This window comes from Geotrypetes seraphini, chromosome 5 (genome assembly GCF_902459505.1).
Source record: "Geotrypetes seraphini chromosome 5, aGeoSer1.1, whole genome shotgun sequence".
In the NCBI taxonomy this organism is placed as follows: Eukaryota; Metazoa; Chordata; class Amphibia; order Gymnophiona; family Dermophiidae; genus Geotrypetes; species Geotrypetes seraphini.
In genome coordinates this window covers 249,105,147-249,129,728 of record NC_047088.1, presented here as the reverse complement: position 1 = coordinate 249,129,728, position 24,582 = coordinate 249,105,147, and the positions used below count along the sequence as shown (strand labels likewise).

Below are 24,582 nucleotides of genomic sequence, written 5' to 3'. Positions count from 1 at the left end.
AAATCACAAGTCGAGAGAAGACTATCTACCCCACTGGCATGAACCCTTCTCCTAAAAAACACCCTCAAACATGCCTATTCACATTTCCTACCCAGATACGGAACAAAATTCCTTATATCACTGTCGGGTTTATTAAACTTCAGGAAAGCGGTAAAAACGCACCTTTTAACCTAATTATCACCCGTAAAGACACCCCCCCAACCCTAAACCAACTGTCTAAATCTTCTTTTATTGGTTTAGGGTTAGGGATGTCTTTACGGGCAATAATTATAGTATAGTTGTAGGAATGAAACAATAGTAGTAGAGACAATTTGAATGGTAAGGCACTTTCAACAATGTATGTACGACTCTTATAGTACATGTCGTTGAAAGTGTCTTTACCATTTGAATTGTAGTTGCAATTAAATCCCAATGCATATTTTTGTTTTCAGGCTATACATCACCCAATAAATCCTCAAAATCCATTAGATATTCAAGGGATCCACAAAAAAAACTTGAAAAATAACTAACTGGCTAAAGGACAATATGCTTTCTTTAAACATCCCCAAATCAAAAGCAATGCTTTGTAACAATACTGAAAACCTAATTTTCCTTATCTGCTTGAATTCCACTGCAATTCAATTAACAAATACAGTTAAACTACTTTGTTGTGACCTTAGATAATAAATGATCTTATCATCAACAAATCAGTACAGTTGTACAAAAGTGTTTCTACAGACTTCGTATGATTCGTTCTATCTAATCTTTTAGAAATTTCTACTTTAAATATCTTCATTCACTCTAGTCATCTCAGCTAGACTATTATAATGCCTTATATCAAGGAATAAGCCAAAAGCAAATCATTCAAAATACAGCTGTTAAAGTTCTATTCAAAGCCAAAAAATTTGACCACGTAACCCCTCCTCCCCTCCCCAATTAGCACTCATTGGCTACCTCCCCACCCACCTAATTACCCTTGCTCATTCATTAATCCAGTTCAGGGTCCAAATATCGGTCCTTGAGGGCCACAGTCCAGTCGGTTTTTCAGGATTTCCCCAATGAATATGCATGAGATCTATTAGCATACAGTGAAAGCAGTTCATGCAAATAGATCTCATTCATATTCATTGGGGGAAATCCTGAACCCTGACTGGATTGCGGCCTTCAAGGACTGACATTTGACACCCCTGATCCAGTTGGTGAGTGTGTGTGGGGGGGTCATTGGGGCAGAGTAGTTCTTACTTGGGCATGCCGGACTTGGGACACCCTAGTGGTTAGCTACATATTTTAGACTTAGAAATTTAACTCCTGGGTCAGAGATGGAATAAAATTGCTTCATGTTTTTCTGCAGTGCTGTGACAATATGGTCCCTGAATCTAGGGTTCCTAGAGACAGTGGTCTGCCTGCCTTGGACTTGGGAATCTTGAGTCCAGGATCATGCTGGTACAATGCCTTAGGCTAACACTAATCCCTCTATCTAAACTTGATTTGCTTGGAGCTGCACTAGTTTTAAAATATTTCTACTCACATTTTAATGGACTTCTTAGATGAGTTAAGAACTTTATTAAATCATAAGTAAAGTTTAACTCATAAAGAGGTACGTTAAAATGGTATTGAAAAGGTGTGCTAAGCTTAGGAAGCATCTCTATTTACGCCCCTCAATGCCATGCGGTGAAAACCTGTTGTATAACAGCAACTGGGCACATTATAGATTCCATTATAGAATATTAACGTAACCTGGAATCAGCGTGCCTTACATTTATACACCCACAGTTACACCAGCCTTAGTGCTGCAGGGATGTGTTCTGTAATTTGTGTACATTAAGGGATCTTTTTATAAAGCTGTGTTAGGCTTTTTTATCGCTGGCCGTGGTGGCTCCGACGTTCCTAGAATTCCTACAAGCATTGGAGCTATTATTGCCGTGGCCGGCAATAAAAAAAAAAAAAAGCCTAACCCATGTGATCTCCCCCCCTTGCATTAATGTGCTAAGCCATGTACATGCACTCGTAAGAGAATAGCGCTTAGATGTCCTGCTGGTACTTGTGAGGGGTAAGTATGTACTTATATGTATAATGCAGAAGGATCCTTCACATGCACTTGTTACATTAGCTTGCTAGCAAATGGCTGGATATTATACTTGCTTCATTCATTGTTAAGGAAAATATAAGAGCTGGGAAAGCAGAAAATTGCCATTTATTCACCCTTCACCAATTAGATATGATGAGCTTGAATTTTCCCTAAAACAGAATTAGCCTATTTATATCAGTTGCAAAATAGTATTATAGCAGTCAGGTGATTTTTTAGTGTGATGTAGGTGACTATTTTTAATCACACTAATTCCTTCTGAATAACATAGCTAGAAGATACATACAAAGACTGCTATAATTTTTTCTTTTTTTTTTGACACAGATAATTTTATTCAAAAAACTAAGCAGAGATATAACAACCCAAGGTCTCTATCAACGAAGATCAATCTAGCTGACATGCAGACTGAAATTAAACTGAGGCCTCCTTATCAAATTTCTTTGTGTGAACTTGGATTATCAAATGGATTTATACCAGGAACAGCAGCAAAATATAAGGGTATTGGTAAGCAAGCCTCTTACTTTGTGTTAGGAATAGTCATTGCCATTTTCTGTATACATAAGTGATATTCAGAAACCAAACAGCGCTTTTAAAAATGTGTAACCCCCCAAAGGTCTTTATAATGCTGTTATATATGCGAGTAAAAATTAAAGCTAAGGATATGAATTTTGGAGATCTAGGTCAGGGGTGGGCAACTCCGGTCCTCGAGGGCTGAAATCCAGTCGGGTTTTCAGGATTTCCCCAATGAATATATATGAGATCTATTTGCTTGCACTGCTTTCAATGCATATTCATTGGGGAAATCCTGAAAACCCGACTGGATTCCGGCCCTCGAGGATCGGAGTTGCCCACAACTGGCCTCGGTTATGCCACTCACGGATACTGAACGTCACCCTTGTAAATGAACCAACCAAATATCTATGGTGTGGCTTGGCAGCCATACTCTGGAGTAGAGATTGACATAGGGACACATTTTTCGCCGTCCCCTTGGGAACTCATTTTCCCGTCCCGCCCCCGCGGGTTCTTTTCCTGTCTCTGCCTCATTCCTGCAAGCTGGGTCCTCATCTCTACAAGCCTCAAACACTTTAAAATCACAAGTATTTGAGGCTTGTGCGGTTAAGGCAGAGCTTACAGGAATGGGGCAGTGACAGCAACAAAACTTGTGGGGGGCGAGTCAAGGAAATTGAGTTCCTGTAGGGACGGGGACAAATTTGTCCCTGTGTCATTCTCCACTCTGGAGTGCCATGTTAAAGACCTGAAGGGAGTGCCAAATGTGAGTCTTAGGGCTCCTTATACGAAGCTGCGTTAGCGGTTTAACACGCGTAATAGCATGTGCAATTTTGCCGGCCGCGCTAGTCGCCCAGGCGGTAGTTTTTCAGCTAGCGCGGGGGCTAGCGCACGCTAAAAAGTTGCGTGCAATAAAGCTGCTAATGTGGCTTCGTAAAAGGAGCCCTTTGTGTGATCTGCTTTTTTAATATCCATAGTATAATTTGTTGGTGGTCATATGTAGACTGTTCTGAGACACGGTGCATTTTTTGTACAGAGTAGGCTACCACAGAGATCTACATGTCCATCAATCTGTTAGCTCCAGTTAATTCTTCATGTGTAATCATTTTTTAAAAAAAATTTTAAATTGTAATACCTTATATTTACTTTTTAAAGTAATCTTGATTTACGCGCAAATGCCAAGATATATTTTAAACTACTTTACATAGGAGAGAATTGAATACCCGGAACGTAATTGGAAGTAAACACTGTTCTACCTCCACATTCAAGGACAAATTTACAAAGTAAATCTGAATAAATGTAAAACAATCTAATATAATAAAACGGTAAGCCGCGCATGCGCACTTCCTATGCGTGCGCCGGTTTTCCGTGAGCTGTAGCGACCCATAGGAAGTGCGCATGCGGCGGCTTACGGTCTGGCCTGTTCCCTGCCGTATTGCATTTTTTAGTTGAAAGACGCAGCGGTGGCTACTCTCACGATCCCCGCCTGCGTCGAACTTCCGAAATATCAGAAATATCATTACGGCACTTAAATAGCTTATTAGCGTGGCTAACATTACGGCACTTAACATGATAGGTCATAATAGACAGGCCCTCTTTTACAAAGGTGCGCTAAGCATTTTAGCACGTATTTAGCACGTGCTAAATCAACGCATGCGCTAACCGCTAACGTGTCCATAGGATAACATGCACGTGTTAGTTTAGGTTCTTTTCTACACCCATATCTGAAAGGCAATCCAATTACCTTCCCAGATGAAGTAAAAACTTCTATCCCCCTTTATTTTTTATTTTTTTGAAATTCTTTATTCATTTTAAATCATAAACAAGTGTACAATAATATATCCATTAAATTTCAATGTAACACTATCCCCCTTTAAAAAAAGAAGACTTGAACTATTATAAAATGTTAGAAAACAAATAAAGTCTGAAGCAATTAAAATACCCCCCCAAAACTCCATTTGTTTCTTTCTGAGCTTTTCTGTTGCACTTGTTTAATGCAAGTTGCCAGGTTTGACACCTTTTCCTATATTAATACCTCACGGTTCATTAACTTCATTGTTCACCACTTTACACTTCAGCAATCTAAACAAAGTGGTTAAAATATGGTTCAGTGAACTTTTTGACCTTCCCTGCGGTCCAGACTGTTTATAGGTTTTCCTTTTCATTCATTGCCATTTCTTTTTGGAGGACATGGTTACAGTACACAGTAAATTGCAGTGGGACTTTCAAAATGTTGTTAAATTAATGTTTTCCTTATTATCTTTTTTCTTTTGGTTTTTGGTCGTACAGTAGTGTGCCTTATTTAGGGGGACCCGAATTGTCCCCCTGTAAGCTACTGTCCTGGTGACAGATGTTGAGAAACACAAATATATTTTAATTTTAATTGAATTCTTATATACCGCTAATAACCATGAGGTTTCTAAGCGGTTTACAAAAATGAATGCATTAAAAGATACAATAAATAAAAATAAATAAGATAGGTACTTGGAAATTCCCTAACTGTCCCAAAGGCTCACAATCTAACTAATGTACCTGAAGAGACAATTTATGAAAAATAAAGATAAAATATAAAGACAGAGATAGAGATAGAAATGAATATTCCACCAAGTAATGAATAAATAAATTTAAAGATAGAATTAAAAATAAATGAGTAAAATAAATAAAAAAATAGAGATAAAAAATAAGTATCAAGAGAAATAAAAAATATATATGGATCGGATATGCTTTATATAAACAGCCTATTTTTTAATATTTACTGTTTGAAAAGTATTTTCAACAGTCGTATAAAATGAAAAATGATTTTTGTAATGCTTTCATATGGTGTCTATTCTTCCCTTTTTTTAGCTCCTTATCAGCAACTGGAGCCAGCAACGTTGACTGGGATTATCTCATTTATACTTAGCCTCTTATGTGGGGCTCTAAATTTAATTCGAGGCTTACATGCTATTGAAAGTCTTCTGCAGGTAAGTTTCCAAGTTTATTCTTAATCTGATATACCGACCATCACAAGTATCTGGCCGGTTTACAGTATTAAAATTTTAAAATATCTTAAAAAGTAAAAAAAAATAAAATGGAAATAAAAATGGGGTAGTGAAGACCAAGACAAAGGTATAATTTGTGGGGAGCAAGGGGGAAGGAAAGTTTTAACTACATTATAAAAATAAAAAGAAGAAGGGGGAGGATGAAACAGAAGGGAAGTCGCTTCTTAAAAGCGGTTCTTTGTTGTTTGTTTAATTATTTATTTAATTTATTTTTCCATTATTAAGACGGTTAACTGCTATTTTGATATGCATCTTTAAATAAAAATGTTTTGAGATTGATTTTAAATTTGTTTAAAGAATTTTTGCTGCGGATATGCGATGGCATTGCATTCCAGAGGGAGGGGCAATTACGGAAAAAATGGTGTTTCTGGTGTACTATAGGTCTTTTGATGGAGGGAACTATTAATAGGTTCTAGTTGGAAGATCTACAAGTTTTTAGAGAGAAACATTTTTCCCAGATCAAAATACTTTGAAGTATTTTTGGCCATAATGCAATTGTAGCTATACTCAAGATGTGCATGTACTGAACCTGATCTGTGGTTTATCCTTACATCCTAATAGTGAGAAATGTCCCAAGTAGTTGTGATTGAAGACTCAGGAAGATGATTATTGTCCCAATAGAGGCCGGTTTTGATTTAAGCTAGATGTATAAAGGAACAGCTAAACCCTTTTTCCCCCCCAAACCTGTCAAGATTTATTCATGGGTTTGGTATTTTGGTTTTTTTTAGAAAATGAAGAATGAATTCAGTCTTGCATGCAAAAAATATATAAACATTTGTTTTCCTGACAATTCCTTCCTGTTTCGGTGAACTTCCAGCAAAATGGGCCAGGGTCTGATTCTATGAGTCTTCATTTATAACGTGCACCAGGGTCCTTTCCAAAATCTTCTCATCGGGGGTCCTAAATCTGGTCACTGGATGTCGAGGTTACAGAGGATTTGTAATAGTGTCTCTATGAGATGAAGCTCTTAGATAACAAGGATTTCTCACCCCCTCTTACCCTCCCACCTTTCAAGGACCCCTTTATTCCCTCCTCCTGACCCCCTTCAACCCCTCTATGAATGTCGCCTAGAGCCTGAATAGGTATGTGCGACACACAAATAGAAGATTAGATTAGCTGGCCCAGGGAGCTAAACATCTGACTTGGAAATTGAATCAAGTTCTTTCATGTGATGGATTTTCAGAAGGCGTTTGACAAGGTTCCGCATGAACAACTACTTCAGAAAATTGAGAGCCATGAAATAGAGGGTGAAATACTCACGTGGATTAAAAACTGTCTAGCGGATAGGAAACAGAGAGTGGGGATAAATGGACAATATTCGGACTGGAAGAACGTCACCAGTGGGGTGCCGCAGGGCTCGGTGCTTGGACCCATGCTCTTCAACATATTCATAAACGGTCTGGAAATGAGTACGACGAGTGAGGTGATTAAATTTGCAGACGATACGAAGTTATTCGGAGTAGTGAAGACGCAGGGGGACTGTGAAGACCTGCAACAGGACATAAACACGCTCGAGAAATGGGCAGCGACATGGCAAATGAGGCTCAACGTGGATAAGTGTAAGGTAATGCATGTCGGTATCAAAAATCCCATACACGAATACAAGATGTCTGGGGCGGTACTTGGAGAGACCCCCCAGGAAAGAGACTTGGGAGTACTGGTCGATAAGTCAATGAAGCCGCCTGTGCAATGTGCTGTGGCGGTGGCGGCGTAAAGAACAAACAGAATGCTAGGAATGATTAAAAAGGGGATCACGAACAGATCAGAGAAGGTTATCATGCTGCTGTACCGGGCCATGGTTTGCCCTCACCTGAAATACTGCGTCCAGCACTGGTCGCCGTACATGAAGAAGGACCCGGTACTACTCGAAAGGGTCCAGAGACCCAACTCTGGAAGTGAACCAAGGACCATCCACATGGTGTGCACACACAGTGGTATAGCTGGGATTGAACAGGCCTCTGGTGAAAAATATTTAAGATGGGCTCCTATAACACCATGTTTCCTAATCTAATCTAAAACTTAAATTTATATACTGTATCATTTCCCGAAAAGGGAGCTCGATTCGGTTTACATAACAAGTTATAAACAAGATGAATATTGTTGGATTAGATAGAGATTAGTTTGTCCAAAAAGAGCTTTCTACCATCTATTAAGTTTCCATACCATCTAATAAGTTTCTATACCATCTAGAGCAGCCCGCGGGCCGCATGTGGCTCTCCAGGTTTTATTTGCGGCCCGCGGTCTGGAGGCCATCATTCTCTTCCTTTTGGAGCAGCAGCCGGCTCGTTCACTCAAAGCCGCGGATTGGCGGCTCCTTGTGCTATCCACTCCTGCATCGGAAGCCTCTCTGATGTCACAACATCAGAGAGGCTTCAGACGCAGGTGTGGATCTTGCAAGGAGCCGCCACCCGCGGCTTTGAACGAACGAGCAGGTCAGACACACTGCTGCTCCAGTGGCGTACCAAGGGAGGGGGGGGGGCGGTCCACTGTTCTCTTCCCTGCAGGGCCGACCAACTCTGGCGGCCCGACGTCAATTCTGACGTCGAGAGGGCGTTCTGGCTAGCCAATCACTGCCTGGCTGCCCGGAACGTCCTTTCCGACGTTAGAATTGACATCGGGCAGCGAGAGTTGGTCGGCCCCGTGCAGAAGAGAAGCAGGGAGATGGCCTGTTCCCGATAGCGGCAGCAGCCTATTCCGCAGCGGCGGTGGCATGGGGAGGACAGGAAGGAAGGAAGAAAGAAAGAAAGAAGGTGGGGTGGGGACAGGGAGCCAGAAAAAAAAGCAAAAAATGGGGCACGGAGGAAGGAAGAAAGAAGGAGGGGGGACAGGGAACCAGAAACAAAGCAAAAAATGGGGCACGGAATCAGAGAAAGACAGACAGAGAAAGAAAGAAAAAGTTGGGGGAGGGAATGAGGTCTGGAGGAGAAGAAGCATACAGGAGGCTGAAAGAAGGGAAGAAGTATTGGATGCACAGTCAGAAGAATAAAGTGCAACCAGAGACTGATGAAATTGCCAAATAAAGGTAGGAAAATGATTTTATTTTCAATTTAGTGATTGAAATGTGCCAGTTTTGAGAAAGAAAAGATACTGAACTTTAAATGTGAGTGCTGCAGAAAAAAATAGAACACTTGGAGGGCCGCAGAAAAAATAGTTAATGTCTTATTAAAGAAATGACAATTTTGCATGAGGTAAAACTCTTTATAGTTTATATATCTTTCCTTTTAACTGTTAAAGGAAAGTTTTATAAACTATAAAGAGTTTTACCTCATGCAAAATTGTCATTTCTTTAATAAGGCATTAACTATTTTTTCTGCGGCCCTCCAAGTACCTACAAATCCAAAATGTGGCCCCGCAAAGGGTTTGAGTTTGAGACCACTGATCTAGAGAATTCATTTCAGTATTCCTTAAGAGAAGCCTCTAAGAACCGTTGAAATAGCTATGTTTTCAAGGACTTACAGAAAGTCTGGAGGGAGAAGAGAGTTCTAATACAAGAGGGAATTTCATTCCAAATTGTTGTAAATGTGTATAAAAAAAGAACGGGAAATGATTCCCTTAAAGGATGGGAAGGAGAGTTTGTATTTTTGAGTATTTCTTGAATGAAGGGATCATTGTACATTCAAAGACAAAGGTAGCAAGGACGTGAATATTCCACGAATGATTTTAAATATACAAGCACATTTAAATTGTACTCTAAAATAAACAGGAAGCCAATGAAGTTGTCTCAGAGGGGATACATGATCAAAATTTTGGCATAATTTTATCAGGACTTATTGCAGAGTGGTAAACAACTAACCTGATTTGTCTGAACCAAGATATATCAAGTAACATTTTCTCAACAAAATGTCAACATGTTGTACGGTAGATTCTTATAGAGGTAGTAATGGAAAGCGGAGCTTCATTATTCAAAGCTTTCTTTATTAAACTTAGCACTTTTAACACACTGTACAGGCAGCCAGTGACGTTCTTTAAGTACAGGAGTGATGTCTTTTTGTTTAGTGGTTGATCAGCTGTGTGTAAATGGAAAAAGATATATATATATATTTTTTTTATTTATAAATTTTGAATACATTTACAATATCCAATAATTCCAAAGGAAAAATAAGTAAATAAATCAATACATAATCAAACTATACATACATAATTCCTTTTAAGCCCACATTAATGGGGAGCACATCTTGCTAATTTTTATCAAATAAGTTCAGGAAAATAAAGGACAATAATTCTCGATTCAAACTAAGAACCTTGAATCATTCCTTAAATTGGGATATTATTAATCTAATTTCTCCTTGTATTCTCAGCTAAATGAAACAAATCTCATTTCTCATTTCTGTTCTCTTGCAACCAAAAATTGTTGTAATTGTATAGGATCCCAAAAAGCATACTCAACATCATGTAACTTAACTAGACATTTACAAGGAAATTTCAGATAAAAAAGATGCTTCCAGGGCCAAAACTCTATTCTTCAATTTCAGAAATTCCTTCCTCCTCATTTGAGTGGTCCTGGATACATCTGGAAAAATCCTAACCAAATCCCCACAAAATTTCATTAACCTGTTTTTAAAGTAAAGTCTCATTATTAACATTTTGTCCATCTCACTCAAGCATGTTATTACCAGGGTGGACCGACTCTGAATCACATCCTGTGTATCTTCTAAAAATTCAGTCAAGTTTACCTCTGGTGTGGTCAGATGGTCCACCTCCTGGGCAGATTCAAGTTTTTTTGGAGGAATATAATAATAATTATTTATTGGAAAATTCTCTGCGTTGGCCATTCCCAGTACTTCTTTAAAATACTTCCTTAATAAAATCTCAGGTGACAATAAATGAGTTACTGGAAAATTGACCAAGCAGAGATTTCTCGCTCTATTCATATTCTCCATATATTCTATTTTAGAATGTATCACTGTAGAATCTTTAACAGCTTGTAAATTATTACATTGAGTTTCAATAGCATTTAACCGTTTATCCAAACAAACTAAATTAGAATCCACATTTTCTAGTTTAGATGAAACAGACTGAGAAAAATCCCCCATTTGTTTCATTGTTACCCTGAGATACCCTTCAACTCTAGTTATTCTTGCCATAAATCCTTTAAGGTAATATCCTGCGTTTCCTCTGTTTGTGGATTTTCTTCCACTCCTCCAGAAAAAATCAGTGGTTTGGGAATTTCAACGTAAACTAATTTACTTGTCTGAGTAGATGAAACCACTTGTCCTTCGGATATAGTAGGGTTAATATTCCTACTATCGCTGGATACCGGGTGAAGAGGAGGAGTCCGTTCGAGGGGACTTATTGAAGCTCCTGACAAAGAAGATTCAACATTTAATGGAACCATTGATGGATTGTCAGATAGTAATGTTATTAAATGTCTGTCCATGGGGCCCGATACCACTGGTGTTGAGCTTTTAGGTTTTATTTTCCTCTTCCCCATATTCAAACAAGCATATAAAGAGAAACAATAATAATAAGGAAAAAGTTAATACTACCAGTAGGCTCCAATTCCCAGACTCCTCGTGGCTCCAAGGGGCGTGGCAGCGGCTTGCTTATAAAGTAAAGGAAATTGTAAGAGACGGACCCGATTACGTCAGGGGGTCCGTCTCTGTCACTGCCTGTCGGCGTTGGTGGTATCCGAGCAGAAACCGCTGCTGCTGGAGTCTGGGAACCAAAACACAGCCCCTCTGCCAATATCCACCAGTAAGTGTTAGTGTCCCCGGAAAAAGATATTTGAGAATGAATGGTATATGTGAGCCATATCCATTAATGTGTTGTTCAGTTTGATTGGTCTGAAGTAACATGGATACAAAGGTGGTTGAACGATAGGTCTGTGATTCAAATGCATCTTTTTAAAATTGATTCAGTAGCTGGAGGAACAGGGAGGGGCATAATAAAAAAAAGTCTAAGTCCCCTTTAGGCCTAAGGCCCTAAACGTTGAAAGTAGAAGCAGGGAAAATGTCCATTATTTAAAAAAAAAAAAAACCAAAAAACACAAAAACCCGTCCAAAAGGATCCCTCCTGCCTGAATCTTAGTGGGGGTGGTGGGTAGGGGGGTTACCTGGACAGGAGGGGTTAGGCTCCCTACTGCCCAGATCGTAGTCGACCAGGGTGTTGTCTCCCTCCATGCTGTGCCTTACCTTCTAGCCTGCTCCCGCCTAGCCATTTTATGCCGCCCCCGGTGTTATCTTCCAGCTGGCTCCCTCTTCCACACTGTGTTCTTCAACCGCCGGTCCGCGGTACGATCAATACGGCATTATCTTCCTCACTGCTGCATTGCACAAAGCCGCGGGCAGCGGCTTCTACGCGCGTCCTGCACCTGAACTGAAAGCCTTCTCTCTGATGTTGCAACGTCGGAGGGAAGGCTTCCAGATGAGGTGTGAGGAGCCGCGGCTTTGTGCAATGCGGCAGTGAGGAAGAGAGAGCCGGCTCAAAGATAACACCGCATTTATCGCACCGCGGACCAGCAGTTGAAGAACACAATGAGGAAGAGGGAGCCAGCCAGAAGATAACACCGGGGGCGGCATAAAACGGCTAGGTGGGAGCAGGCCAGAAGGTAAGGCACAGCATGGAGGGAGACAACAAAGATAGGGGGGAATGATTTTATTTTTGAATTTAGTGGTTGAATTGTGTCAATTTTGCACTGTTCAGGAAGAAATGCATTTGTTTCTATTTCTCTGGGTTGTACTGCACGCAGAGTCTTGCATCTTAGGGTTTGTTTGTATATATTAGTACTTTTAGTTTTTGGTCCCGTATGTGCATAGGGGTTATCTGTGTTCTGGTAAGAATGAATTTTGAGAAGCATATAGTGTGCTTTGTATAGTTTAATTTTGTGGTTAACCATTATGTGTTGTTAATAAGATTATATTGTGTGTGTATATATGAAAAATGAGTGGAAGAAATAGTGTTACAATTTGTACTATTATGGAGGCGGAGTCTGGCCTACGATTTAGCCCAGTGTTCTTCAACCGCCAGTCCACAAAATAATTATTTTATTTCCGCTGGTCCATAGATTTAGAACATAAGAACACATAGCCTTACTGGGTCAGACCAATGGTCCATCAAGCCAGTAGCCTGCTCTCATGGTGGCCAATCCAGGTCCCTAGTACTGGACAAAACCCAAGGTGTAGCAATATTCCATGCTGTTGATCCAGAGTACAAGATTAGGTTCTTTCTCCTGTATAGCTCCATTATGGTGGAATGACCTTTCCAGGGTTACGATGGATGTGTGCGTCTGGGAGCAATTTTAAAAAATGATTGAAGACACACGTTTGTGAAAGCATTCTGACTGTTTTTGAGATGGTGGTTATTTTATTCTGTAAAGTTGCTAAAGAGTGATGATTCTATGATATTCTGTTATATGTGATAATTTTTGTCATTGGATTATGTCCCTATTATTGTAACCTACATAAGTATATGTGGAATATAAATTTTAAAATAAATAAATGTGCTCCCTATTTGCTGGTTGTAGAGCTGTATTGCCCTCAAGTGGACAGTATTATTATTTGTACTTTTCTACCCTTTTTAAAAATGTGTTTGTAAGGTCTTACTGATTTGGTGGAATAGCCAGATGGCCAGTTTTTTTGTGGGCATAAAATTTTCTCTCTGCTTCTACTCTCTACCACTGCCTGTGGTCTAGCGTCTCTCCCTTTCATTCCTTACCTCTCCAACAAACCAGCATCTCCCATTCCCCTTCCCTACTGGGGGTACGGCATCTTTCTCTGTCTCTTACTCCTCACCCCCCATGTACTGTTTCATTTCTGGAGATCAAAGACAGTGATTAGGGATTCACACATGCTGCACCAGAGCCTTCCATCTGACGCAGTCCCACCTATGCTGAAACAGGAAGTTGTACCTGAAGGAAGGTCCTGGTGTCATTGTGAGCTGCCAGCAACCTCCAGAAGTGAAGTTTTTTTTAAAAGGTACATGGTAGGGGTTGAGAGACGGTGGGGAGATACTGGATCCCTTGTGGCAGAAGATAGAGATGCTAGGAGTCTTCAGTAGGGTGGGGTAGGAGGATCATCATCAGCCTTAATAAGGGTGTGCTGCGGGGAGGGGGGGTCTGAGCCCAAAGTGGGTGGGCACAGGCCCACCCATGGCTGTTCCTGTAACAGCCTTTGTTGGAAAAATGAGACTTGCTTTGTTTTCTTTTAGTGCCCTATACTTTTGGATGCATATATTTTTTTCTGTAATTTTTCTGTAATTTTTTTCTGTAATGTAGAGGGTTAGAAATTGCTACGTAAAGTATAAGTACAGTGTTCTTTTCATGTTGATGAAATTGCAGCTGAATTTGTTGTATTTTCCCCCTTCATAGAACGAGGATGAAGACTTCAGTTGTGTGATTGCATTTTTCCTTGGAATGATTGCTTGTTTATACCAGGTAAGCTCTCGCCTCTCTATAAAATAGCTCTATCAACATTATACAGATAATAATAATGTGAGCATCTATGTGGGAATATGTTTTGTAGTCCTCTAGGTTGAAATGTGTTCTTACCATTTAATAACATATAATACATATACAATTCTAAATTAAATATTTTCTTCAAAAAGGTTAGTTTGTATGTGAGAGCTTGCCGTGCACCAAGGAAAGTTCTGCTCCTTGCCATTAGATTTTCAGTACTCTGCTGACCCAGCTGAGGGCTTTTACATGCCTATGGCTAGTTTCCATGCAACCAAAAGAGGGCCCAAAGTTTAAAAAGCTCTTTTTACTTTTTGTAAATTCATGGCATTCTCTTGGGGGGACAAAAGTGCTTATTTCTACTTGGCCAATTTTTGAAGTAGCCAGATTGCTACTCCTTTTCCCATAGTACCAGATGAAGCTCATCTTAAGAGGGTATGATTTGAGACAACCAAGTAAGTCAGCTTTGATTTTTTTTTTCCACACATCTTCTGTTTTAACTTGTTCTTAGTGTAAACATGGCTAAAGATCATTTTGAGTAATATATAGAGAGATTGTTTGCAATAGCTAGCGTGAAAGACTAAGTAGATTTCTTTGAAGTTATCTCAAATATGGATGAGTCATCCAATGGGGCCCAGCACAGACATTGCTCAGCAATCCAGAAGTTTCTTAAATACTTTGACAGTATTGTACTGCGTATATGTAGGTGATTTCCTGCATGATGTGAGTGCATGATTTTTCCGCAGAACAGTCACAATTGCACCTCAGCATGTCTTTTCTTCTGTTTTATGTGCCTTCCCGAGTGGTATTAATTTTTTTTTTTTTCACTCAGAGAATAGTTAAGCTCTGGAATGCGTTGCCAAAGGTTGTTTTAAGAAATCTTTGGACAATTTCCTGGAGGAAAAGTCCATACTCTATTGAGAAAGACAAGGGGGAAGCCACTGCTTGCCCTGGACCGGTAGCATGGAATGTTGCTACTCTTTGGGGTTCTAGAATCTTTACTCTCTGGGATTCTGGAATCTTGATATTCTTTGAGATTCTGTATGGAATGTTGCAACTCTTTGGGGTTCCAGAATCTTGTTACTCTCTGGGATTCTGGAATCTTGATATTCTTTGAGATTCTGTATGGAATGTTGCTACTCTTTGGGGTTCTAGAATCTTGTTACTCTCTGGGATTCCGGAATCTTGCTATTCTTTGAGATTCTGAATGGAATGTTGCTACTCCTTGGGTTTTGGCCAGGTACTAGTGACCTGAATTGGCCACTGTGAGGACAGGCTACTGGGCTTGATGGACCATTGGTCTGACCCAGTAAGGCTATTCTTACTTTCTTATGTGGAACCTTTTTCATTTATTTCTTCAGTTTTTCCCCTTTTATTTTTTTGTAGTAATTTCTGGCTTCTTTAAGTTTCCTTTTATTTTTCCATAGCTCCTTTTGGCCATCTTAGGCCAGAGCACCTGGTCGAGTTTCTTTCTTTTTTTGTTAATAAATAAAGCCATTTAATTTCGCTTTGGCTGTTGTTCTCCCCAATGTCATTTAAAACTCCCAGTGGTTTTAAAAAACGTACTCAGTGTGGCAAGACCATTTTTGTGATGAAATGCACAATAATGCTGTGCACAGGACCTGAGCACACTCCCTAACTGTTGTCTCCATTCTAAACTGCAGAAGAGAATATGGTCAAGAGTTTCAGTGCAAGAAACTTTTAGACACTTCTGAGTCCAGTCCATTGACAGGACTCTCACTATTGTCACCAATATAGACATAAATAAACTCTTAAGCTCTCAGACGCCTGCGTTGGTTTATCAAGGTGTTTTAAACCAGCTAATGCTGGAGAAAGGTATCTTTCATCGAGCTATAGAGTATAAACAAATTTTTTGTATTTTTGCAATTTTCATGTGCAATATAAAGTGCTGAAATGTATAAATATTACATGCTAAAACACAACAAAAAACCGGCACTTAGCTTTTTAGGCATATGTTATTACTGCCGGTGCTGTGTTCTGTCGCGGTTCACAACCCAACGGGCCCTGTTTCACCCGATTACAGGCTTCCTCAGGGGTCTGATAGTGAATCTAAAACATGAATTATGCTTTGTCCCACAAATCTATATCGTAAACAATAGTGAGAGTCCTGTTTTTGGTTTGCATTTTTTGATTAAGAAGACTTTATCCATTGAGTTGATATAGTGTGATTCCAGTCCAGTTCCTATGACTGTTGGAGAGCATTGGGCACTGAGAGCACACTTGCATCAAGGCAGCCTTCCTCTGCCTTGATGTTGGGCCAGCATAGCACCAAAGCCTGGAAGAGTGTAGCTAGCAAAAGCTAGAAGGATGTTTGGGTGCATAAGGAGAGGAATGGCTAGTAGGAAAAAGGAGGTAATGACGCCTCTGTACAATATTCTGTTGATACCCCATTTAGAATATTAAAATAAACTAAAGCTTAACTTTATATACCGGGTCGTCAACCTAAGGAAGCTCGACTCGGTTTACAACAATTAGATAAAAACTAAAAAAAGTTTACAATTAAGTAAAAACTTAAGAAAGTAATAGCAAAAGTTTCAAAGAGATTAGTTTTCAAAATGTTTGGCAAAAAGAAAAGTTTTTAGAAATTTACGGAAAGATTGGAAAGAACTGGGGCTCCTCAGAATTAAAGGGAGTTCATTCCATAGTTGAGAAAGTTTAAAAGCCAGAGATTGACTGGAGATCTTAACTCCTTTAATTCCTTTTCTAGAAGGAAGGGAGAGTTTGAATTGTTGGATGCCTCTTGCAAAGGAAAATCTGTAAGCATTCCATAATAAGGGAACGAGGGGAATAAAAATGCCATATTGTGTACCATTCTGGAGACTGCACCTTTAAAAAAAAAAAAAAGATATAAACAGGATGGCAATGGCTCAGAGGACAGCCACTAAAATGGTTGATGATCTTCGTTATCAAGTGTATTTAGATAGACTTAAAGATCTCAATATATATACTTTGGAAGAAAGATGGGAGTGGGGAAGTATGATAGAGATGTTTAAATACCTACGTGGCATAAGTGTGCATGAGGTGAGTTTCTTTCAATTGATGGAAACTCTAGAATGAAGGGGCTTAGGATGAAAGTATAAGGGGATAGACTCAGAAGTAACCTCAGAAAATACTTTTTCACTGAAAGGGTGGTGAATGTTTGGAACGACCTCCCAATGGAGGCGGTGGAGACAAAAAATGTATCCGAATTCTAGAAAGCTTGGGGCAAGTATGTTATATCTCTGGGGGAGAGGAAGGGATAGTCGATGGCATAGTTAGGCAGACTAGATAGGCCATAAGGTCTTTATCTGCCTTCAATTTTCTCTGTTTCATGTCTCCACCCCAATTGATCCTTGAGGCCTGTGACACCCATCTACTGACACTGATGCCTTGACAAGGTCTGGTGTCGGCCTCAGAAGAGGCAATGCTCATCCATCAAAAGAGGAAGCTCCCCCCGATGTCCAGGACAGGGCATGTCCTTGACACTATCACCCTGAGACTAAACATTAGTCTAGTAGACTGAGACAGACACAGCTAAGAGTTCTAAAAGTCATGTTTCAGTGCCCCTGTTGCAAGATGCTACTGCAGAACCTTAGAGTTTTTTGGGTGAGTGATTTACTGGGCCTCTATGATGGTGCCCTGAATACAGTTCTACCAGCTCTACATGAACGTATAACAGATTCTCTACTATCTGACAAAACTGAAGAACTCCATGTGTTAGTAGCCAGGTAGAATGAGTGCTGAAAATACTGAGCCTTTGCAACCTACAAAGCTTTCAATGTGGTCTCCAAGATTTCACATTAGGTATTAGCATGTGTGGACTTGCCTGGCTGTGTGTCTCAGATCTAGAGCCAGTGGTTCAGAAAAAACAGGTGAATCTCTTTGGGGACAAAGTGGAGGAAGTCACAGACCTCATCAAGAAGAGAACTAATGCCATGAATTCTCTCTCTCAGCCTACTCCTTCTGCAGCCTCCACTTCTCAGAGGTTTACCAGCAGAAACCAAAGGAGGTCTTTACTACTCTCAAAGGCATAGTTGTACTCCTCTGGCTTGCTCTACCTAGCAGTCCCAAGGCCCCGAAAAACCCAGCCAAGTTTTTAAAAAAGTGACTAATGGCCTTCTAGTAGAGGGGAGGCTAGATTCTTTCCATGCAACCCCAACCGGTGGGTTTTCAAATAGTCTAGTGGGGGAGGTTATGTCCTAAATTGGCATTAAGTACCACCTAATTGCCTACCATAAGTGTCAAAAGTTCAGTTCTCAGCATCAGGTTGTATTTGTAGAGGAATTTCATCCCTTCTACAGGCCCTTGTGGTCAAGTTTGTACCACCAAGGGAAGAAAGGAATGGATTCTATTCCAAGTGCTTCCTTGTGCTGAAAAAGATGGGGAATTTGTTCCATCCTAGACCAAAGTCCTAAACAAATATCTGGTCATAGAAAAGTTCAAGATAGTTTCCCTAAGCACCTTGGTCCCCATAATTCAGACAAATGATTGGCTATGCTTTCTGAAATTAAAGTATGCCTAAACCCACATATAGAGATGTCCACTTCAAAGGAAGTATCTCAGATTTTGAGTGGGAAACTCACTACCAGTATCATCACATACTACCCTTGGGCCTCACATCTGCTTCTTGAGTCTTTACAAAATGCCTTGCTGTTGTCTCAGCATGTTTATGCAGAATGGGAGCGCACGAGTTTCTGTATTTAGACGATTGTCTGGCTGAGCACATACAAAGATAGAGCCCAGGAATCAATACAGAGAACTATTTGGGTGTTAGAACTTCTAGGGTTTGTTAGAAACTACCCAAAGTTCCACTTCAAAATACAGTGGCCAGATTAATTTTTCAATCGAACCAATCCGAGAGGATTAGTCCACTCATTGCTACCCATAAAAAAGAAAATTAATTTTAAGATTGCATGTATGGTCCATAAGACAATATATGGAGAGAATTCTAATAGATTACTAGTCTCTACTATCATTGCTATTAATTTTTTTTAGAGGTCAAGATTGATACATTTTAAGCTGACCTTTCCTTCTCCTTCACATATTCACCAGAAAAAGTTATACAAATCAACTTTTGAATTTCAAGGCCCCCAAAGTTTGGAATAATATGCCGCAGTGAAGACCTATCTCTTCACTCTTTAATCCGGTTGCAAGTCCCTATTGTGTCTTTTGGTTGTTATTTTTGGTAAACCAGGCAGCTAGGTATTCCCTTATGTGAGAAGATAATGTCCTGCTTGTCCTTGGAGGAAGTGAAATTATTCACTTGTAGCAGATGTTGTCTGAGGACAGCAGGACATATTTTCTCACGTCTCCAAAGAGTTGTAATCCTTCAGCTGTTGTACTACCGTATACTCCTGGTCCCATGCACTCGAGCTAGAAGGCACCCTCAAATGCATGATGTGTCGCTGCCAAAGGCTTTAAAAAACTCCTTAAATACTGGGTAATGCCTGTGCTGGAATCTGATTCTTTACCAGACACTAAGGTCGGCTTGGAATAGTTAAAACTAATAGGGAGTGGTAACCTTAAAAAAAACCTTTAAAGTTTTATGGGTGAAACATGTTGGTGATTCTGAATACTGCAGCCAAACTGATCTTCTCAAAACGCAAGTCTGACCATGCCTCCCCACTCCTTGCCAAACTTCATTGGCTCCCAATAATCTTCAGAATCCATTTCAAATGTTCCTGCCTGGCTTTCAAGATCATTCACGGAATCCTGCCTCCTCTTATCCCACTGTCTTTCAACTCCTCCAGTCCCGACTCCTCCAGAACTGCCCAAAGGCTTAAACTAGCCTTCCCCTCTCCACGCGGCATCCACTATTCAGGCAAACTGGGAAAATCCCTTCTCTTCAAAATCACAGGTCTTTGGAACGACCTCACCACCCCGCTGCGGAACCTGAGCTCCCTTCAGTTATTCCGCAAACAACTGAAAACCTGGCTTTTCAGCAAATTGTAGCTCTATCCTTCCCCCCTTTCTCTCCCCCCTTCTACACATGTTCATGTAATCCTTTTTCTTCTTCTCTACCCACTATTTTAAGTTCTTGTAAACCGTGTCGAGCTCCATTCTCATGGAGATGATGCGGTATATAAACTTAAGGTTTAGATTAGATTAGATTAGATTCTACTCCTGCATGAAGTGTCACTATACAGCTAAGTACTTTTAGTACATTTATATTTAAACAAATATAAAGTAAAAACAAAAGTAAATATAAAATGAAATGATCCGATGACGAATTGGAGCATGAAGCCAAGCACTATGAAAAATATTTGAGTGCCTGGTGGCCCTGCTGAGGATCGTGAAGACAGATATATAGGATATTAAGTCTATGAGGTGCAATACGAATGCGGGATTACACCTAGCATTCTAAATTCTGGAGTCTGTTAGATGGTATCATCCATATGTGAGAATATATGTTCTTGGAGAACACCTGCTACAGATAAGTAACTTCACATTACATGCTAAAGATTGAATCCGTTCAGCCCTTGCATTATCAAATTCACACATAATGTACCAAGCTGTGTTTAAAGTGACACACAGATGATATGAATGTTGAACTAATATTCACTCAAGTAATTGTTCTAACCTTTGTTTTTTTGGCCAGTGTTTTCTGTTTGCTTACTGGACTGGCTGGCGGAATGTCAAATCCTTTCTGACTTTTGGTCTAATCTGTTTATGCAACATGTACCTGTATGAGCTTCGCAATCTATGGCAACTATTCTTCCATGTGACAGTGGGAGCGTTTGCAACGTTGCAGGTACGAATACGACAGCCACTAGAAAAATGTCACGATTACAATGTCTGACACAAGCTGTGGAACAATGTTTGACACAACTCGAGAACGTTCCAGTTCAGGACTGAAAAGGCTTTTCCCCAGAAGAAAGGTGCTCTTTTGATATACTATGCCTAAACCATTTGCAGGTTGACAGCTCAACATTTTATAACCGACTAGAAAAGAAGGACTTTTTGGAATGTGTTATTAAAGATGAAATCCTTTGTACCAGGAAATAATGTAGAGAGGTTCTGCTGACTGGTTCAGAGCATTGAAAGGTCATTGAAATGTACAGAAATATTAAAGGTGTTTATTACTTGCATATCAGCACATTTGCCTTTGTGAGGCAGTAGTATTCAGTAGGCCAAATAAAAAATAATAAAAAAAGAGCAAATTGGTATGCCTCTGTATTAAATCTAATTACTTGCATCAGAGATCTCTGCCATTTTCAAGCAGTGGCTGGTTTGTCAAAAAAATGTTCAATATGAGAGTCAAGATCATTCCTGGACAAGGTGGCAGGCACCCTAGTGATGTCCATCATTCTTCCTCATCTTCATCCCCTCCCCCTCCAGGGTTTCATCTGTCCCTGTATTTTCACTGGAGACTTGTTTATGGAGCTACCTTTGGAACAGCTATTCCTTCTCAGCAGTAGATGAATCCAGAGACTTTTGGGTTATGACCATCTACCAGCGGATGAAGATAGCATTCAACTAAATTATGGAATCAACTCCCTCCTGCCATTAGGGCAATTGATAACCTACTGCCCTTCAGGAAAGCATGAAAGACGCTTCTTTTCATGGACCGGATCAATTCTGGTCTCAAACTTTAACAGACCTTGCTTCGACGTGCCTTACCTCAGAACACCTGAGCCTGCCAACCAGTTCTACCGTTCACTGCAGAAATGTTAATACCAATTTGTGACTCTATGGTTTCATTTACTTAGATTCTGCAAAGCATGTGTTTCTTAGTCACATTCTCTATAAGTTGTAAGTTATTGATTCTATAGCTTTGTGTCTTGATCCTCTAGCATATGTATCTCTGTTCCTGAAAACTTTGTGTATGTATCCTTGTAACCCGTTCTGGGCTCCTGGGGAGGACGAGCTATAAAAATGAATGAATAAATAAATAACTGAGCTCTGTCACACAGAATGTCATGCTTCTTAGTCAAAAAAAAAAGGAAAAACCAAACAAAAACTGCAGGCAATGTTTATTATACCAATGATAGAATGCAGTAAATATACGACCTTATTACCAACCCAAGGACCCGACACGGTCCGTGTTTTGGACAACACGCCTTCCTCAGGGGTCCTAATGGATATAAATATCAATACTGAGATTATGTAATTAATCCTTAATGATAAAAGAAGATGGTGTTATATTAATAGTGTGATTTTACCGTACAAGAGAAATGTGACATAGTGAACAAATAATAATGTGTTGCAAAATATGTGAAAGAAAAAATAATAATGTGAAAGAATATGTGAAAGGAAAACAATATCCTTGAAATTTGTGAATGCTGCAAAATACAAAAAAATATATATACAAAAAAATTTTTAACAGTGCTCCTTTTGCAAAACTATAAAAGTGAGATAAAAAAACATGCAAAAGATTACAAGACACAGACATGAAGAAAATGAATTCGGAAAATATGTGAAAGTGCAATATGTTGACCTCATAACCATAACTACAACCGTATGGATTAAAGGATACAAATTAATAAGTGAAGTGATAATATGTGAAGGGATAATGACCAGAGGGAACCTACCATGGTACATAAGGTATGAAACAGACTGCAAAAAGGTACCAAACTGTTATGAGGGAAACGTAAAAAGAAACATAAAACATAAGAATATATATATTATTGCCCACTATTAAAACATAAACAAATAAAGTTCTTTTATTCAAAATGCTAATTGCTAGAACAGCCACTATTCTCCATCTCCTGCATGCAGATGGATGGTCTCTCTCTCTCTCATGCTCCTTTGCTCTTGTTCCGAGTTTCTCAGTTCTGTTGAGCTGAGGGTGTTTAGGCTAAGCTGTGCCTACTTAGAGGGTAGACTTGGTGATGCCAGGTCCCTCCCTCACACCATTCGCCCTCCATGCCACTGCCCCATTCTCATTCCTCTCAAAAAAAAGGGGGAGGGGCATTTTTTGGCACCATCTAAATCCTTGTGGCTACAGTTTAGAGGGAGCTGAATTAGTTCTGAGCCATTGAAAACTTCTTCAGGTCTGTCAGCCCTTTACAGTGGTAAGAATATTGATCGCTGCTCTCACACTGAGAAGTGAGCAGCGGCAGGACATGGTTTGGGATGTCCCTCGGGGTCAGAGCCTTTAGATTTGATGATAATGACAGAGCCGTCTTGTAGCTCAGTCACCAGCAGCCACAGCCATTTTGAAAACCTGCCTTGCAGGCACCGCAGGTGGGAGCTCTCCCTGATTTCTCAGCCAGCTAATTTCAGTGTCTGCACAGCGTGTGCCTCTTTCTCCTGTGGATGACATTACTGCTCCCCTGAGTTTATTTCCAGTACATACCGTCCCCGAGTTACAGACGCCCGACTTAAGTACGACTCGTATTTAAGAACGCATTTGTGGGTTCATTTGATTTCACTAAGCAGCATTTCCAGTGGCAGAGACTCCTACACCTCTCCTGTAGCAGATTCAGGAATGATGCATGGCCACATTAAGAACAGTGGTGTGGTTGTGCATGCTGTACCTTAGTGGGAACACTGGTAGGGACAGTTGGCCCTTTTGTCAGCTGGGAGCAGAGGGAAGCAGCAAGAATCTTAGCATCTACAAGCTCTGAGTTACATACAAATCTGACTTAAGAACAGCTTTAAAATCGTAGCTCATTCTTAACCCGGGGACTGCCTGTACTCTCTGAAGGGGGCATTCTGTGATTCCTCTTGCCTTTTCTGTTAGCTAGTGTTTATGAATCTAATTAAGCTGCCTGACTATAACTCTGTACCTTTATAGATAAAAAAAGAAACCCCTTAAGGGGGATGTTAATTGAGAAATTGGGTAAAGGCAGATTTGCTTTCTGTCTGAAAATAAGAGCGATTTCTCAGTGTCATTTCTGCCACTTGCAGTAGAATTGTTTCAGATTTGAAGTGGTTTCATCCCTGAGCTAATATTACTAATAAAAATAAAGTCGGCTCCCATTAAGTCTGGAGTCTCTCCCTTTTATCATTTCCCGGGTATGGATCCTAAGATCAGTTACTTGCTAATCTCGTGAACTGTATTTGTGAATATGCTTGAACATATTACTGGTCATTTGTAGGTCAGTTCTCATATCAACTGCATGTTGTGCCTTACTCTTCACAGCTTAAGATCTTGTATTTACGAAGGCTGATTGAAAAGTAATGAGACTGCTTCTGTTTTTCATTCCAAGAAGTAGATGTGGCAATGTGTGCTGGTTCTTGTGAAGGTCATACATCGACGTTTCTGAACCTGCAGTTGGATTGCTGTAGTCTTTATTGATGGATCACAGTGAGAGGAAGAACTTCGTACGTAACACGTTCTGGGCTCTTTGGGGACAACAGGATAGAAATCAAAATATAGTGAAACCTTGGTTTGCGGGCATAATTTGTTCCAAAAACATGCTTGTAATCCAAAACACTCGTATATATCAAAGCAAATTTCCCCATAAGAAATAATGGAAACTCAAGACGATTCATTCCACAACCCCAAAACTTTAATCCATAATACTAAATGTACTTGTATTGCAAGACCTTGCTCATTTAGAACAGTCACTACATTCCTGCAGCGTCAGAGAGAGAGGAACCATCGGCTCAGTTGGGATGTGTGTATACTGTAT

The 24,582-nt window shown here is 40.0% G+C and overlaps 1 protein-coding gene across 2 annotated transcripts in view; it reads left to right on the top strand.

Moving 5' to 3' along the window:
- Positions 1–21,992, top strand: part of SEC22A (SEC22 homolog A, vesicle trafficking protein) — a 47,474-nt gene extending 25,482 nt beyond the window's left edge. For both annotated transcript variants that reach the window (XM_033946648.1, XM_033946649.1), the window contains exons 4-7: positions 2,390–2,569; positions 5,417–5,535; positions 13,919–13,984; positions 20,601–21,992. In XM_033946648.1, coding sequence (XP_033802539.1) covers positions 2,390–2,569; positions 5,417–5,535; positions 13,919–13,984; positions 20,601–20,801 — 566 coding nt within the window. In that variant the 3' untranslated portion in view covers positions 20,802–21,992. The remainder of the gene's footprint in view (positions 1–2,389; positions 2,570–5,416; positions 5,536–13,918; positions 13,985–20,600) is intronic.
- Positions 21,993–24,582: the final 2,590 nt, after the last annotated feature.